The sequence below is a fragment of the Vigna unguiculata genome, chromosome 6, assembly GCF_037176805.1.
Source record: "Vigna unguiculata cultivar grain cowpea cultivar isolate G323 ecotype 2 chromosome 6, ASM3717680v1, whole genome shotgun sequence".
In the NCBI taxonomy this organism is placed as follows: domain Eukaryota; kingdom Viridiplantae; phylum Streptophyta; class Magnoliopsida; order Fabales; family Fabaceae; genus Vigna; species Vigna unguiculata.
The window spans coordinates 47,569,684-47,586,152 of record NC_140797.1 but is presented as its reverse complement, the minus strand read 5'-3'; the positions used below and the strand labels follow the sequence as shown (position 1 = coordinate 47,586,152).

Below are 16,469 nucleotides of genomic sequence, written 5' to 3'. Positions count from 1 at the left end.
TTATATATTTTAAAATATCAAAATTAGTAATAAGTATATTATGAAAAAACAGTAGAAGAATAATGAAAAAAAATTAACAGAGAATTCAAATTTATTATATTATCAACCCTTCCAAATTTATTTCTATCATACTAGGTTTTCAAAGTTTTCAAAATCACATTATGACTCCAACAAATTTTAAACCTTTCCATTCCACAAATTTCAAAAACCTTGACCATAGAGGGAAATCTCACCGTATACATTAATTAGTGGAGACCGATGGAGGGAATGGGAGGGGGTCTTAGACCTTTAATGACATTTGAATATTTGGCATTAGTGATTAATTGATTGCACTTAAAGCTTTGGCATCAACGAGAGTACAACGATCACGTCCAAAACAGGTAAACTCTGCCATAACATCTAACATACAAACCCAAAGTAATTCCAAATCTCTAATTTTCCCTTTCACTTATCCCCAAAACAAATCACATAATAATCCACCATGTTAATTAATCTTTACCATCGATCATCACACTAGTTGCAACAAATCTCACCGGAAAACGGGTCATCCTCGCCGGAAAATTCCCCGTGCCGCGTCGGAGAAATATCAATCTCGATCAAATTCTCCTCCTCGAACTGAAACCCCACCTCCCTCTTCTTGCAACCGTCCAGAGCTATTTCAATTAACCCTTCTCTGTCTTCCTCGTCCCACCGGAAGCACATGTTATCGGTCGCCGGAAACCCGCTTTCCGACGAGCTATCGGAGTCGGTTTCCGGGTAGTACCGTGATAACGACGGGTACCTGAAAATTCCCTCGCCATGATTCGCATTCTGATCCTGCTCTGTTTCTTCACCTTCACCTTCGTATATAACCTCCAACGGCGCTTTCACGTTCCATTCCATGAAAGACTCGTCAAAACGCGAACTTGACCGCAAACCCGCTTGTGATTTGGGCTCTAATTGAGATTGGCCGGTTACCCACCTGTATAGATGGTCGAGAGAATCGGCTTCCACCGGTTCAATGGGGTTCCCCTGTTTCTCATCTCTGTCTCCCCTGTTTTCTTCGATGGCAATGGGTTCGCGTTCAACCGGGAATTTGTTCTCTTCATTTTGAGACCTCTGAATTGCACCGAGACGGAGGAGGAGGAGCAATAGAAGGCCGGAGAGGATGAGAACCGGCGACAGAACTATCTTCCAGAAGAGATGAGGCAAATAAAGGAGAATCAAGAAGCAGAAAGTGAGAATGCATGAAAACAGAGGCTGGGAAGAGTGAACAGAGAGAAAGGAAAGTATTTGGGTGCATAAGAAGTTGACAATGAACTTGATTTGTAGAAGAAATTTACTTTGGTCCTCCATTGGCCACAATTATTGTTGTTGCTATTTAGTTGGCACAAGATAACTAACAATAACAAACTATGATTCTAGAGAAGAGGTGGTGATAAGAACAGCAAAGCCATGAGGAGAGTGAGAAAAAAGTGAGAAACAGATTGGTGAAAGGGAACACTGTAGAGGAGGGCTTAGACAGGGTGTAGTGTGGGGTTTATAAGGCCTTTTTTGCGTGAGAAGAAGGCATGGAATAATAGAAAGAAAGGGGGAGTGGTCCTTGTTATGCAAAAACCAAGACGATCTTTTATGCATACACGAAAATACTACAAATCCAACCTAAAAAGTTGTTATGCTTTTACACTTCTCAAACTCATCACCATTTTAATCAATCACTGTATTAAGCTCCGTACTGGGTTTAGGTTTTTATTCATGGAATCTATTCCATTTCTTATTTCAATTACCAATCCAAGACCTTGGTTTCAGCTCCAAATGGCGGTAAAACTATTTCATTGTTTTTGGTTATTACTTTACATAAATGTTAAACTTTACCCACAATCACATGCCCTGCCGCCTAAACACTCTATTTTGGGTAAACTTCTTCATACAAACAATAAGTGTTTGAAGTGATTGGGATATACTTTATCTTTGTTCATTGTACTCTAAAATTGGTAAGAAATTAAGCATATTCAAGGATTTAATGATAAAAAAGGAAGTTTAACAGTTTAAACGTAGAGAGAAATAAAATATAGTTTAAATATTATTTTGCGTTTATTCCTCTTTCTTACATTTTTTATTGTATTATATATTTCTCCTTTCATTACACCCAATCTCATGCAAAACACAAATATATGATTGTGATTTTCTTGGTAGAAGATTTATTTGAAGCAATCTGTTTGGACACTTTCATCACAGTTAGGCAGAGCAACCCAAAATTATTGTTCCATTAGAACTGAAGTTGAGGCTTTTGAAGACAGAGAATGAAACATTCGGTAGAGTAAATAGTGGCTTTTGTGGTTACTACATCTACAGGTCACTATCTTTTTTCAAATGGTAACTTGCTTCACCATATTTTACAGAAACCTTTCTTTTGAACTCTTTTGGGCCTCAGCTTCAATTTTTTTCTGAATTGTTGTGAATTGGGTGGAATGATTTTGGAGCGCGCAGAATTTTTCTCGACTCTGATGTTTTTACTTTTTAGATGGCTTAATTCATCTTTTGGTCCTCTAATTATGATGTCGGGTTCATTTTGGTCCTCTAATTTTGTTGAGGTTCAATTTAGTCCTCCAATTTTTTAAAGATGTTCAATTTTGTCCTCGGCGTTAACAACGTTAAAAAAGTTAACCGCAGACTGTTTTAATGTGATACTGTGACAACTGTACATTACGTGGCAGTGTATTACGTGGATGTGGATTTGAGTTAAAAAAATTACTTTGTTTTGAGAGGGGGTTAGGGTTCGAAGGTAATAGGATTAGGGTTCGAAGGAAATAGGATTAGGGTTGCGAAGGAAATAGCGAACACAAGATAAAATTGGGGAAATTGGTGGAGAAGAATAATCAATCGAAGAAAAAACCAAAATGACGAAGAAGGATTTGAAGGTTTGTTGTCGTGTTGGCTGTGGCTTTCCGTCGTCGTTGTAATTAGGGCAGCCCCAAAATTGTCTACCATCATTTTTAGTTGTTTGAGCTGTTCTTAACACAGCAGCCTGCCCACAATTGCAATATGGTGCTCCACCGTGAGACGAAAAGCCACTACCGTGAAAGAAAAAGCCACCACCATGATTCGATGAGCTTGGATTTTGCAATCCTCGCGAATTACACGACCAAGAACAAGAAGACTGCCCCCTCGACATCATTTACAAACAACATCCACCAAATGAAGAAGAACTCCCAAACAAAGAAGATGAATTGTGAAATTAGGGTTCACCAATTCTCCCTCCATATAATTCATGGCCACCTCATCACAGTATATTCATGCTCAGCTATTAAAAAACCTGCCACGTCTCTGTTCCAAAGTGATACAGGTGCACTATTCTGACGCCGTTTAACCAAAGATAACGGGAGGGACCACAAATTAAACTATTTTAAAAAACTGGAGGACTAAATTGAACCTCAACAAAATTAGGGGACCAAAATGAACCCGACATCATAATTAGAGGACCAAAAGATGAATTAAGCCCTTTTTAGATCAAATGATTTCATAAATGTCTTTTAGTTATGTTTTGAACTATTTATTTTAACTAAATCCTGAATACCTATTTATCTTTAAAAATAGTTTAAGAACTCGACTAAAAATTGTTAAATAATTGAGAAACCTATGAAATATTTAACTTTGAATCGATGTGTTTTCTCTGGGCGATCATAAAAATATTCTATTGTTAGCAGTTCTAATAGCTCATATTATGAATAGAAAAATTATATACAAGTGATATTTATAAAGAAAAATGAATAAATAAGAAACATCATTACATGTTCATTTCAACCATTCATCAACAATGAATTGATGACTGCTGACTTTCGCTGCTTCAACCCACCAGTTAGTCCGTGCAATGCCATGATTGTGTTTATGCATATATTTCGTGCAATCAGATATGCTAACACTTCATGCATTAGGTATACAAGTTCAACAAGACATTAAAATAAGGGACCCATATGCTAAATAAAAACTTCTTAACACTAAATTCATTGCATGTTTGATGTCACATTTAATGCAAATGAGAAATATACGCATGTTATATGAACAACAAGTGAGTAACATCCATGCGAAGATGATAGAGCAAACAAAGCTAACATTAGTTCTTGTTCATCAAATATCATAAATAGTTACTGAAAGGAGGCATACACAGTTCCAGCTACAACTCCCGAGGTGCTAAATCATTACCAAGTTAAGAGCTCCATTATTCCCCCACACTAATAACATTGTTGTCTCTTCAATAGCTACTTGTTCCCCAACATTCCCTGCATTAAAAGCCCCACTATTATACCCTGCATCAAGGTCAGTTAAAACCCACCCCAGTATTCCTTCCTCTTGTCCAAACCCAACGCCTAAATTTCTCACTTTGCTCACTTTCTCCCTTCCTTCCATGACTTGTCAGTTTCCATCATTAAGCATCAGTACTGTTCTATTCATCATTTTTTCGGCAACTCAGTGCACACATATAACTATAGAAGGTGTTGGTAATATGAACATCTAAAGTTTAGGTATTTGCCTTCCCTTTTGGACTTTCAAGTGACCCACTTACGGATTGCCATGTCCAGACATGGAATTTACACCCTTCTGTCATTAAGGATCTCAGAAAATACATATCGTTCTTTTTACAACTCTGAATGCGACCACTGCACCTTTTCAATAAATGTATTGAAACATGTTTCAAACCATTTTCCATATGTACAGTTGACTACAAATGAAGGTTGTGATTTCTGTCATTTGGTTAAACTACCTTCTACTTGAATTCAAGTAAGACTGCTGCTTCTATTCACTTAGCTTATATGAATGATTGGGCTATTTCATCTATTCACGGCAATTAATGCTTGCATACATACCTCTGTAAAGCTTAGTTTGATTCACAATAACCGCGTTAGGACTGATAATGGTTGAGAGTGTGGGAGTAAAGTGTAAGTTAGAAGCTTTATAAGAATGAGTATGATTAACATATAAGAAAAAAAAATCACAGAAGAATTATCTTTTATCATCATTATACTTATTGACGGTACAATTTGGCCATATAACCGTTCAACATATTCAATCTTTTCACTACAACGGGAGAAATAACGTAGTATTAAAAAGAATAAAAATTTACAGCATAGCATTAAATGCTCTGTAGATCTTCATTTCTTGACTAACAACAATATGCATCCAATTCCATGCAGAATACTAACAATTATACATAATTTTGCAGCAAAATGATGGTCGAACAGATTCACCTCTAAAGTTGGAAGACGATAATATATTCTTCCTTGATTTGATAGTATTTTATGGACTGGCAAACGTTGTGATACTCTTATCCTTTCTCACTAAACACATTTTCTTACTCTAGTATAGTTAAATTCCTTAATATAAGAAAACTAAAACACCAAACCTCTGCACTGGTTGTTCATTTGGTAATTTATGTATGAATGAACATAAAATTAATAACAAAAAGTACATATTTTAATTTCTTTCCCTTTATAATGAACCTCACTTCATTACTTTCAGTGCACATATATAAATAAATAATACTAAATATCCAACATGAATACACACATGTATATTTGCTGTCAGTGAGCTATGATCCCCTTCTAAACACATGGATATACCTAGCCACATGGGTCAGATGAATCCACATAAAACACAACAGTTAGAAGTATCTTGGACGATGAGGGGCATATCTCCCTGAATTAGGCATGTTATTGGGTGAACTTCCATATGGAGGTCTTGGAGTCGGTGTCCCGTACGGGTAAAGTGAATCTGAAAAGTAATAGTAACAAATAAAGAATGTATTAAGCAAAATATAGGTCAAGAAGAAAAGGGAAGAAGAGAGTAAGTACCGAATGTGGTTGGGGAGCGAGTACGCAGGTCAGGCCGGAAACCTCTCAGGGAATGGGTGTATGCCTCTGTAGGATAAGGTTCGTCATGAGTTCTATAATCGAATGACACTGCTCTTGCACTGACTATTGGAGAGGATTCATTCAGGCCACTCCTGTAGGCATCAGGATAAGGTTCACCACGAGTTCTATAATCAAAAGACATTGCTCTTGCTCTTGCTGTTGGAGAGGATTCATTCATGCCACTCCTGTTGTAGGCATCAGGAAAAGCATCATGAAAAACCATATTGTTCCCTATAATGTCTGGCCTGTTGGGGCCACCCACGACAGAGTTGTTGAAATTGCGGATATCATCCCTCGAAATGGCATAGTAAGTTTGATTATAACCGGTAACATCTCTGGGGAAGCAATTTGATTCACTATTGGAATAAGGTTCACAAGGAGAAGGTGCTCTGGCAACACGAGGAATTTGACTTCCAGGATATACTCCAGAAAATGAATTTATACTCCTCTCAAGTTCAGTCACATGACCATTTGCATTAACCTATGAACAGTTATTGCATAGGCATCAGCATTGTTGCCACAAAAATAGAATAAACGAGATGGATAAGGTTGCAATTAGATGGAAATATCTAGAACGAAACCTGACTAACTTGACTAGGAATCCCATGGCTATTTGGAGTCATAGTAGAATAAGAGCCTGACTGATGAAGACCACTGCCTGAACCAAATTTGCACATCATTAAGACCATAAAAAAGTGTAAAATTGCACACAGATGCTGCAAGTAAACAAATAACTGCTTCCAGATAAAAACCTGTCAAACTTCTTTTATTTTGTAAATGGGATCCAACAAAAGACTCATTGCAACCTCCAAGGGGTAATGTTGATCTGTTATTGTTAGACACACATGCTAAATTCTGCTTCATCTGATCCAAATATTTCTGAGACTCGCTTTGGTTCATTTCCTCAAACATAACCTTAGGGTACAAATAAAGATTTAGTTAGCGTGAGTTAGACTTGTAGTACAGTCATATTACAGTCACAGTAACAAAAAGTTGTAGACTAGTAGGTTACTACATACCTGATCAAAAACTTCATCTGAATGAGGCATATCCTTGCTTTCAGGCAGAACATAATTAGCTGCCACAACCGTAAACAGAATAAATAGGCCGTAAGATGAACTTAAAACTAGCAGATAACAGGGAAAAGAAAAACAAAACTAACAATACCTATCATTTTATTCAGAGCATCAAGTGGTACTTCTTTACCCATTTCTGCAAATCTTTTATCAGACCTTATCTTGAGTTCTTCTGGCTTTGGGAATACAACAACAGCTATCTTGAATGGACAAAAAATCATATTACAAAATGCATAGAATATTTATATTCCAAGCTTCAACAATCAGATAAATACTCACCTTTTTATAATCTGCAAATGGTTTAAGCTTACGCTTACGTGCACTCTTATACACATTTGTCTGATCAATTATGTAATTCCGAGGTATATTAGCTGCCCTGGATAGCAGTATATTGAATATTCCAGTAGCCCTATCCATCAAAAGATCAAATCTTTCACCGTAGTTGTTTCTCCGCAATAGTCCAGGTACCTGCATGACATTGAATTCAGAAAAAAAAAAAACACAAATAGAAAATAATAATCACAAAATTGGGTCAAGCAAAGTCCTAACCTTCATCTGATCAAGAATTAAGTTTGTGCCAAGTAACACATAACGCTTTTCTGGATGATCTCTCACCCATTTTTCTGCCCATGTAGTCTTGCCTGAAGCTGGTAATCCCACCATCATTATCATTTCACAATCCTTTGGATCAGAAAAGGAAGGTCCCATAATTATGTTTGCATCCTCCACAGATGAGGTCCACGGTTTAAACCCTTCTTCAGGAACAAGTCCATCTCCAACACTGAACTGCATTTGGACTTCAACATTTTTCAACAAGACATGTGGAAAAAGTGCTGATTTCCACTGTAAACTCCCTGTAGGAGAATCCATAACTCCAAGGTTAGCCACATCAAATTTAGTAGCAACACCCAACCATTTACCATTCTTGGAGAAACCTATAGAAGCCAGCGGTTTGCTTTCAAGGTCAACACAACAAATAATTGTATCCCCAACACCAAACCTATCTCCAAAATTTACAAATCTTCCAGAATTTGAAAACTTGCCAGTACCACCATATCCAAAGCTGTGTCTAGACTCTCCAAGGTTCCCAACTGTATCTTCGCCTCTAGAAATCCCAAGACGACAAATATGTTGCTGCTCAGGGACAGTGTCATTCATATCAACCAGCTGTTCAGACACAACTTTACAGCCAAAACAATATTTACCTCTGATTATTCCCACGTTAGCCCGGGCACCAGACCAACAATAAGCAAACCCTTCCTGGTGAAGTCCATATCCAACAAGTCCATTGTGATCAATATTGAAATCTATCAGTAAATAAAACTATTAGCTGAGACATCACACGCCAAGGTAATAGATATATAGGAGATAGACAGAGAAAACAATACATTTTCTGACAATTTCGCATGTTTATTAACTAGCTACTCAAGAAAATACTTTATGTTAAATGCACAACACCTCGAATCACTTCCCTTACGAAACCAATAACTAGCTATTCCTTCGTCATTCTAACATTTTATGTGTTTTTTTAACATTAAATTTATCAGATAACTATTCAGATTTTCATGATCAAACAATTAAACACAACTATGATTGAAAGGAAAACGATAGTTAATACCTAAGTCACAGTCGGCAGGATTGAGAATGACATGCAGAGTAGAAGCAGATACATCAGATTCAGGTGCAGATTCCCTCACTTTCTTCGACAACAAGTGAGAATTATCCTCCTCTGCAAAACGTCGTTTCGTGGAAGCCATTGTCGAGGATAACAGAAGACTTCTCCGCTTCTCAGTTTTTATTTCTGGCTTTATAGTGTTCGGTTTTATATTTCTCCTAATCAAAACTTATATTTATATTAAATCTTTATCACTTCTATTTTTAGAATTTAAATGTAAGAAATATGAAAATACTTGCACACCTAAAAAATTTTATTCATGGAAGTTGCTTTTGTTTGATTTATTATTACTCTATAATTTATCTATAATTTATAACAACAATTATATTATTTTTTTAAATACACATTTTCTCAGATATTTTTTATTTATTTTGTAAGAAAAATTTATTTAGAGTGAAGTTAAAGGTTGATAAGATCGTCAAGTTCGATCCATTCGTTAAAATAGGATGAGGTGCTTTTTAAATAAGGTAATTTTAGTTAATTTTTATATGTTTCATGATCAATTCTAATTTTTCAGAAAAAATAAAATAAAGAAAAACTAGTTAAAAATTTAACAAAATTAACAAAAATTACGTAAAGTCACGAAACCCATTTCAAATACAAGTATAATGCATATTTAATATGAATGTATAGTCAATAAAAACAAAACAAGTAAATATTTTACTTTTGTGAAATACTAAATCAGTTCAATTTTTTATATTTAATCCAGGAAATTATTGTTTTGAAATATAAATAAAATATACACTAGTCACCACATGTGTTTGCATATAAGTTGTCACCAACATCGCATCTCTAGTTTGGGCCTATCCATGCATACAAATTCAAATATTCAAATATGTACAAAACAAAATGCATCATCATCACAAATTAAAAAAAAAAGAAAAAAATTGTGAAGTTTTTTACATTCTAACATCAGTATATATTAAAAACTTAAATAAAAAACTAAAAATTTAACAGAAATATGAAGTGTCCTGAACACTTAAAGAAAAACAAATATGAAAGTGTGGAAGTGAAGTTGGACATAATTAAGTATATACATACAAAGTAAGTCAAACCGGTTTATACGAGTTGACTTATCACAAATCGGGTTAAAAATAAGTGAATTCAATCCGGTTCATTTTATAGCGAGTCAAAACTTTTATAATTCGGCTTACCTTACCACGGGTTAGTGGGTTAAGTGGATTGGCTCACCAACCCACATAAAAAATTTATTTATTTTTAAGTATTCAAATATTTGAATAATTTTTTAAGCAAATCATGAGATTACAATCACAATAAAATCAAGAATCAATATCTTCATCATACTCATCACCAATATATGATGAACTGTTTCTAAAAATGTGTTTATATAGTCCAAGAAAGCATGAGTAATATTACACAGTTTTTGTCATGTTATTCAACAAAATATAAATGAAAAAACTACACATTTTTGTCATGTTAATTTAGAAAAATTTGTTTATAAGACGGTTATTTGAGTAATTTATTATAAAGATAATAATTAAATATTAAAGTATCAACGTATATAGCTCGACAATTAAATTAATTAAACAATCAAACTATTCAAATATTATTGAGCAACATTCTGGCATTTAAAAACATGAAATTGTAATCTTATATAATTATGAGTAGTAAATAATTATAAAAGAATTGTAAAAGATGTTGGTGGATTAAGTGGATCAACCTACCTTCAACCTGACCCGAACCCGTTTAACCCGTGGGTTAAGTGATCCGGATTGAGTTCAGCTCACTCTTGAAAAAATCAAATTTTTCTTAACTTAATCCAACTCAAACCCGTGATAAGTCAGATTGACTCACAAGTTGAAAGTTATTTTAACATCTCTGAACAAGCATCATTAGTTAATGGTACTATCATCTCCCACCCCATTAAAATTTATAGATTTTATATAATATTTAGAGAGAAGTTCCCATGAATACACTACTTCCCATGGCTGTTAAATTAATATGTATATACCATTATTAGGTTTATTGTTTATTGTTTATTGTAAGAGTACATAATAATTGATTCTTTCACCTTCTCATCCTTGTTAGTTTAATAAACTTTAATTAATGGGAATGTCCCAACAACATTTATTTGATTAACATAATAAATTACATTGTGGCTTTACCTTCTTAAGACATAAGCAAGTAATTGATGATGAGAATTAGTGGATGTTTGGAGATTATTTCTGGACCATGTCTTCCCAAGTACACATAGTATGTCTGAAATCAGAACATACTAAGGAGCAATGGGTAAAATGTTTTATGTACATTAACAAAATATAAATTTGAAATATAATGTAACGCAAAGCTTAATTGTCTTTCTAAGGATATAACCGGTTTGTGCAACAAAGTGTAGAGAAAGATTGATTGTAGAAAAAGTTTCCAAGATTGAGAAGGACATCACTCATAATAATAATATACATAATATCTTTGGTTTTGCGAATATCTAACACACTTTTTTTTTATCACTCTTCTCTTATCACATTATACATTTTATAAATATATCACTCTTTTTTCTGGATATGTATTAAGTGTCGGATCAACTTTTCTATTATAAATGAACTATTTTTCTACTTTTATTTTGTAATGAAAATATAGTATATCTCTAAATATGTGGTATCTAAATAAGTAATTTGCTTTAAATATCTATTCTAGTAATTCGATGCATTGCTTTTGTCCTTTAATATGCTTTCATTATGTGAAATTTTTCTTATAGTTTTATTATGTAGCAGACATTTGTTTTGTTTCACGTCATTTTTTTTTTCTATTTTTGAAAATATGAGGATGAATATATATATATATATATATATATATATATCATGTCTTTTAAGATGTTGTGGAAAAATGGTCTTGAGTATGTTTATTTCAAAATCATTATAATCTCATAGGTATGGAGAGATTTATTTTCATAAGAAAATGTGAATACAAATTCTCATGAAATAGAAGTTATGGTCTACCATAACTAGTTACACACTACATTCTTCAACCTTTCTTTTCATTCTTCTTTACAATTTATTATTTTTTTATGTATTTTATCTAAACTAAAGAAATACCACTAAAACTTGTATGAGAATAATATATATCACATAAATTGGTGAATCTTCACAAAAAAACGCCATTAAAGCAAAATGAATCTACAGAAGGGTATCTAGAAAGGAAGAACGTAACAAGAATATTCAATAAAAAGAAATTGAATCTTTCTGCATTTTATTAAAGAGATGACAAAGTATGCATAGAAAGGGGAAAATATTACCCTCTACCCAAAATCCTCAAAATCTTTCTTTCTTAATTGTCATCTACAACATGACAGATATACAGGCAAATGGAAAATTACAGGTAAAATTAATATATGAGTCTCCCTTTTCTATTTGCTGTATAATAGATGTACAAAAAGATTACACATAGCCAAGTGAAAGATTACAGTTAAATTTAGTATGAATAAGTAGTCAGGATCCTAAGAAGTTTTTCATTCCTTATTATTTGGAAAAAAGTATCCACAACCCACTCATTTGTTCAATGTTCATAATAGTAACTGACAAAACAAAAACAATTAATATCTCCTTCCTCAATCTCCATATTTAGAGAAATGATCACTGAATTATATAAACATTTTGTGAATCTTTAAGAGAAACTCCATTAAAACAAAATGTTAACAAGATATACAGAGAGACAAAAAGGGAAAATTGAAACAAACTTTTCTCTTTTATTAATACAGACAATGTCATGAAATATATCACAATATGAGGGCCATAGATTGCCCTCCAACAAAATTCTAACAATTTGAATTTTTGTTTCTATTTGCCTGTCTATAGATGTACAGAAACACGATTACGCGTCGTATCTTCAATGAAAGATTTGAAGAAACAGCGTGAGAAGACTTCTGATCTATCAAAGGTATAATCTATTGAATGTAATCTATCTATTCACAATCCTCACTTCTGATGATTATTTTCTCTTTCATCTTCCCTTGACTCACCATTCAAAATTCTTCTTTAAACAAGGCCATTGTGATGTCTGCCAAATTTGCATTCCATCTTGACTTTGATTTTCTCAAGGGCGCTTTTGGAGTTTCAATTTCCTTAGACACATCTGCATTAGGATGAAGAAAAGCAAAAGTTTTCTTCTTTGGGGTACTGTACTCAAAATGTAAGTCCTTTGCTATCAGAGTCTGCAATAGACAAAAACCCAACAGTTACAAATTGGAATAATCAACAATCAATGGTCAAACTCAGCATTAATGGACTTAGGAGCCTCCTGCTTCTAACACTTACTGCATCCCTAATTGTTTTAGACACATGAAAAAGCTGCTTCAAATCTTCATGGTCCACACTGCACAACACCTGGACCTGCAATTCAAATACCCTCCACGCTCTTAGAAAAGAAAACTCACCAGAAAAACAAACCAAGCTTCAAATTTGCAGAAACCCAGAAATAAAACTTCAAATCTCTGTAATTACCAGAATATCCTGAGGAATGGCTTCAAGGGGAGACATCTGAGACTTGGAAGAGATTTCGCGACTGCATATTTTCTTCAATGGAGTAGTAACTTGAGGAGAAGCTTCCACATCGTTGGAAACCACGACCCTCTTTCTTCCCAGTGTCAGAGTATTACTGTAATCCACAAGCCCAATTGCCATGTCTCCGAGCACAAACTCTAACAACAAAAGATGCCTCTTTTCTGCTGCAATCTGCAATACCCAACAAAAAAAAATCCCCTATTTATCAACCATTAACGCGAACTCCTGAGAAGCATTATTAGACTGTGAATACTATAGGGGAAACAATCAATTTTTCCTGAAAGAGTCTCATGGGGATTGTCATTAAAAAGAGAAAAGAAAAATTTGAAAGGAGATATAGAAATCAAACCTACAGCGATTTGAGGGAAAAGTGCTAGATTTTCTAGGTTTTCTATTTCTGATTCCCACAGGAAATTGAAATTGAGATTGAAAACCACAATTTGAGGAAATTGCACAGTTGGTTACTTGGTTCAACTGCGAGTCAAAATAATAGCCATTTATATGAATCCTAGAAATGTTTTTTAAATATTTAAAAGAAAGGTTATCAATCACAAATTTTAATTTAAACCTAAAAATAATAGAAAGGAGAAAATTAAGGCAATTTCAGTAGCCAACTCCAATCATCTTATTGGCGGTTAAAAGAGATGATAAAACAGAAATTAAAAAATAAAAATAACCGTTGGAGAAGGACAGATGGCACTGCAGGATAGGCTGGTGATGATGTGGCAAATTAGTCGGTCAGAGTCGGTGGTGATGGTCGGTACCTTCCTACACAAGTTCAGTTTTTAGTGGTGAACTGTCATGTAGAGATAAAAGGCTCTAGCCAATGGTATATGGACACGTGTTGGAATCCAAGGTATCAGTGGTGGGTTATCTACTGTGAAGACAATAAAGTAAGACATAGAATAACAATTGAAAAATTCTTAAAACAGCAACCAATTGGTACTTGTGTGGAAGTTTGAATGTGTGGTTTATTTGACGACATGGCCTATTTTGGCGGCTGGCGGCTTAGGATGTTTTAACAGGTTTTACACTATAATAATTTTTTTTTTCACTGGTAATGGTAAAGTCAGAATTAGTCAAAGACATGTGCAAGGTGATATAAAAAAGCTTTGAAGGATTTCACTGTATCATCAAAAGAAGCATGTGTATCTTATGGGTTAAGGATCCAATGCATAATAAAACAAAAACATTTTTCATGGCATCTTAAATTACATTAAAGCAGTGGTCATGTGTTAAGAGGTGGTAGTTTGGTGTCTTAATTTGGTAGTCAGAGCCATATTGTTGGTATAGTAAAGAAAATTATTTCGCGTTACTAAATAAATTTTAATAACTTTACTTCAAAATTACGTATTAAAATTATATTTAATTTAAATATATTGTTTTTATTTTAAAAATTATTGATTAAAACTTACTATCAATTAATTCACATAAATATAGTAAATATAGGTAAAATTGATATGTTATACATTTTTAGAATACATTGAAATGTTGATTGAAAATTAAATATTTTTATTTTTTTATTACTGTTCAGATTTAATAAAGTATGAGCAAAAATTACAAAAGGATAACTTAATGGCTTTACTCACCGATTTTAGTTTCTGTATTAGTTCGGGGACATAATTTAGTTCTTGTAAAATGTGAAATAGAATAAATATAAATGAGTTTCAAGTTAAATTTTATGTTAATTTTGAGTAAATTAATAAAATTCAGTAAATTTTGCTTCATAATATTTGTTAATCATGAACTCTTTCGTACATACTGGTACAAATATACACATTTCCGTATGTATCTATTTTTCATTACTATTAGTAAAAATATATGCATTTATATGCATTTACTTTTTTTGATAAAAAATAAAATGTCTTACATAATTTTTTTATTAGAAGTAAATAATTGAATTGAAAAAGACAAACATAAAAACTAAAATAATAATATAAAATATATTCAAACAGAATAAAATTGACAAATAATTATGTAAATTAAGATAATGGCCACAAAATGATTATAAAACTGAATTAATCTTTGTTTTACAAATTAAAAAATAAAATAAAATAATGAAGAATAAAATTAGGTTACACTAAAATAACAGTTACAAAACAATAAAATATATTAATAGAACATTTTCAGTTAAGAAATTGTATATTTATGTATTTTATTAAATATTTTATATTTATTAAACATATTTAATTAAAATTTATATAATATAATGGTAAAGATAAATTATTAAAATGTATTACTTAAGAAATTTTAATAACATATATTTATACAATTAAACTAAATAAATAAATAAAGTATACTAATTTTAGTTTTAAAAAGAAAATAGCAGATATCTTTTAAAAAGGATAAAATTTATTTTCAAAGAAATATGTTTTGAAAAGATATATTGAAAAGAAAAAAATATCTCAAAACAAAAGAAAATTTTAAAAAATTCTGATATCTTTTATAAGTATAAAATAATATTAAAAAACTAGTATTACCTTATACAAAATGGAAAAGTTCAATATAAAAGGAAACTAGGAAAAACATATCTCTAACATTAAAGGAAATTTTTAAAATTATTAAATTTTTATCTTTAATATGGTAAAAAGAAATATTAAGTGTGATATAATTGCATATAAAACAAGTAATATGGTATTATGTTTACATTTAAAAGCAATAACTTCAAATTCATTCTCTTAAATTAGACAGTATAATTATTCCAATCTATTGTAAATATTAATAAAGTCGCAGGACTTGATATAAAAAAAAAAAAAAAACGGCAAGAGAAGGAATTGTGGTCATTTTACCTATCCAAACACACACACATACATATATATATATATATATATATATATATATATATATATATTATAAAATTAAACACTCAAATGTAGTGTTTTTAGTTTAGTAACCTAATCATTTTCAGTAAAATACATAATTACAATTCTAAAATTTGTGAAAAAAAGTTTGTTGTACATATTATAAAATCTGTTCTTTATATTCATCTTATATATAATTAATATTATAAATGATCTGAAATCGAAATATTTTTTAAAGGGAATTGGTGTAATAGTTGTAGATGTATATATTTTGTAATTGTAAAAATACAGTAACATGAATACAAAATATGTTATATCATTTAATTTTTATATAATTGTAAAAAATAACAAAAAAATTTCTGATTCTTTTCACTGCTAAAACCTAACCTAAAGACATTATATATTTTGAACAGAATTGTTAAAAGAAAAATTACCATGGTTAAAAGAAAAATCACAATAATAACATTTATCACAATACTATATATACATATTATAACAAGAACATGTAAATA

General features: G+C 32.1%; 3 protein-coding genes across 6 annotated transcripts; all 3 read right to left on the bottom strand.

The window, feature by feature from the left end:
- Positions 1 to 312: 312 nt before the first annotated feature.
- On the bottom strand, positions 313 to 1,582 carry LOC114187627 (uncharacterized). The gene has a single exon (XM_028075922.2). It carries the CDS (start codon positions 1,333 to 1,335, stop codon positions 514 to 516), a length of 822 nt encoding a protein of 273 aa, XP_027931723.1. The 5' UTR covers positions 1,336 to 1,582; the 3' UTR covers positions 313 to 513.
- Positions 1,583 to 5,447: 3,865 nt separating this feature from the next.
- Positions 5,448 to 8,770, bottom strand: LOC114187507 (uncharacterized). Of its 3 annotated transcripts, none has more exons than XM_028075769.2 (9): positions 8,583 to 8,770; positions 7,514 to 8,271; positions 7,244 to 7,432; positions 7,056 to 7,164; positions 6,908 to 6,966; positions 6,641 to 6,803; positions 6,470 to 6,546; positions 5,829 to 6,369; positions 5,448 to 5,748 (listed from the first exon to the last, which is right to left on the bottom strand). In XM_028075769.2, exons 1-9 carry the CDS (start codon positions 8,719 to 8,721, stop codon positions 5,639 to 5,641), a joined length of 2,145 nt encoding a protein of 714 aa, XP_027931570.1. In that variant the 5' UTR covers positions 8,722 to 8,770; the 3' UTR covers positions 5,448 to 5,638. The 3 variants fall into 3 exon arrangements, with proteins under 3 accessions (XP_027931570.1, XP_027931571.1, XP_027931572.1); XM_028075770.2 differs by having other exon boundaries at positions 6,479 to 6,546; XM_028075771.2 differs by having other exon boundaries at positions 7,514 to 8,224; positions 8,583 to 8,720.
- Positions 8,771 to 12,322: 3,552 nt separating this feature from the next.
- Positions 12,323 to 13,732, bottom strand: LOC114187340 (F-box protein At1g61340-like). 2 transcript variants are annotated; one of them, XM_028075569.2, is made up of 4 exons: positions 13,506 to 13,732; positions 13,097 to 13,327; positions 12,911 to 12,985; positions 12,323 to 12,807 (listed from the first exon to the last, which is right to left on the bottom strand). In XM_028075569.2, the coding sequence occupies exons 2-4, from the start codon at positions 13,274 to 13,276 to the stop codon at positions 12,619 to 12,621; spliced, it is 444 nt and encodes a 147-aa protein (XP_027931370.1). In that variant the 5' UTR covers positions 13,277 to 13,327; positions 13,506 to 13,732; the 3' UTR covers positions 12,323 to 12,618. The 2 variants fall into 2 exon arrangements, with proteins under 2 accessions (XP_027931370.1, XP_027931369.1); XM_028075568.2 differs by having other exon boundaries at positions 13,510 to 13,663.
- Positions 13,733 to 16,469: the final 2,737 nt, after the last annotated feature.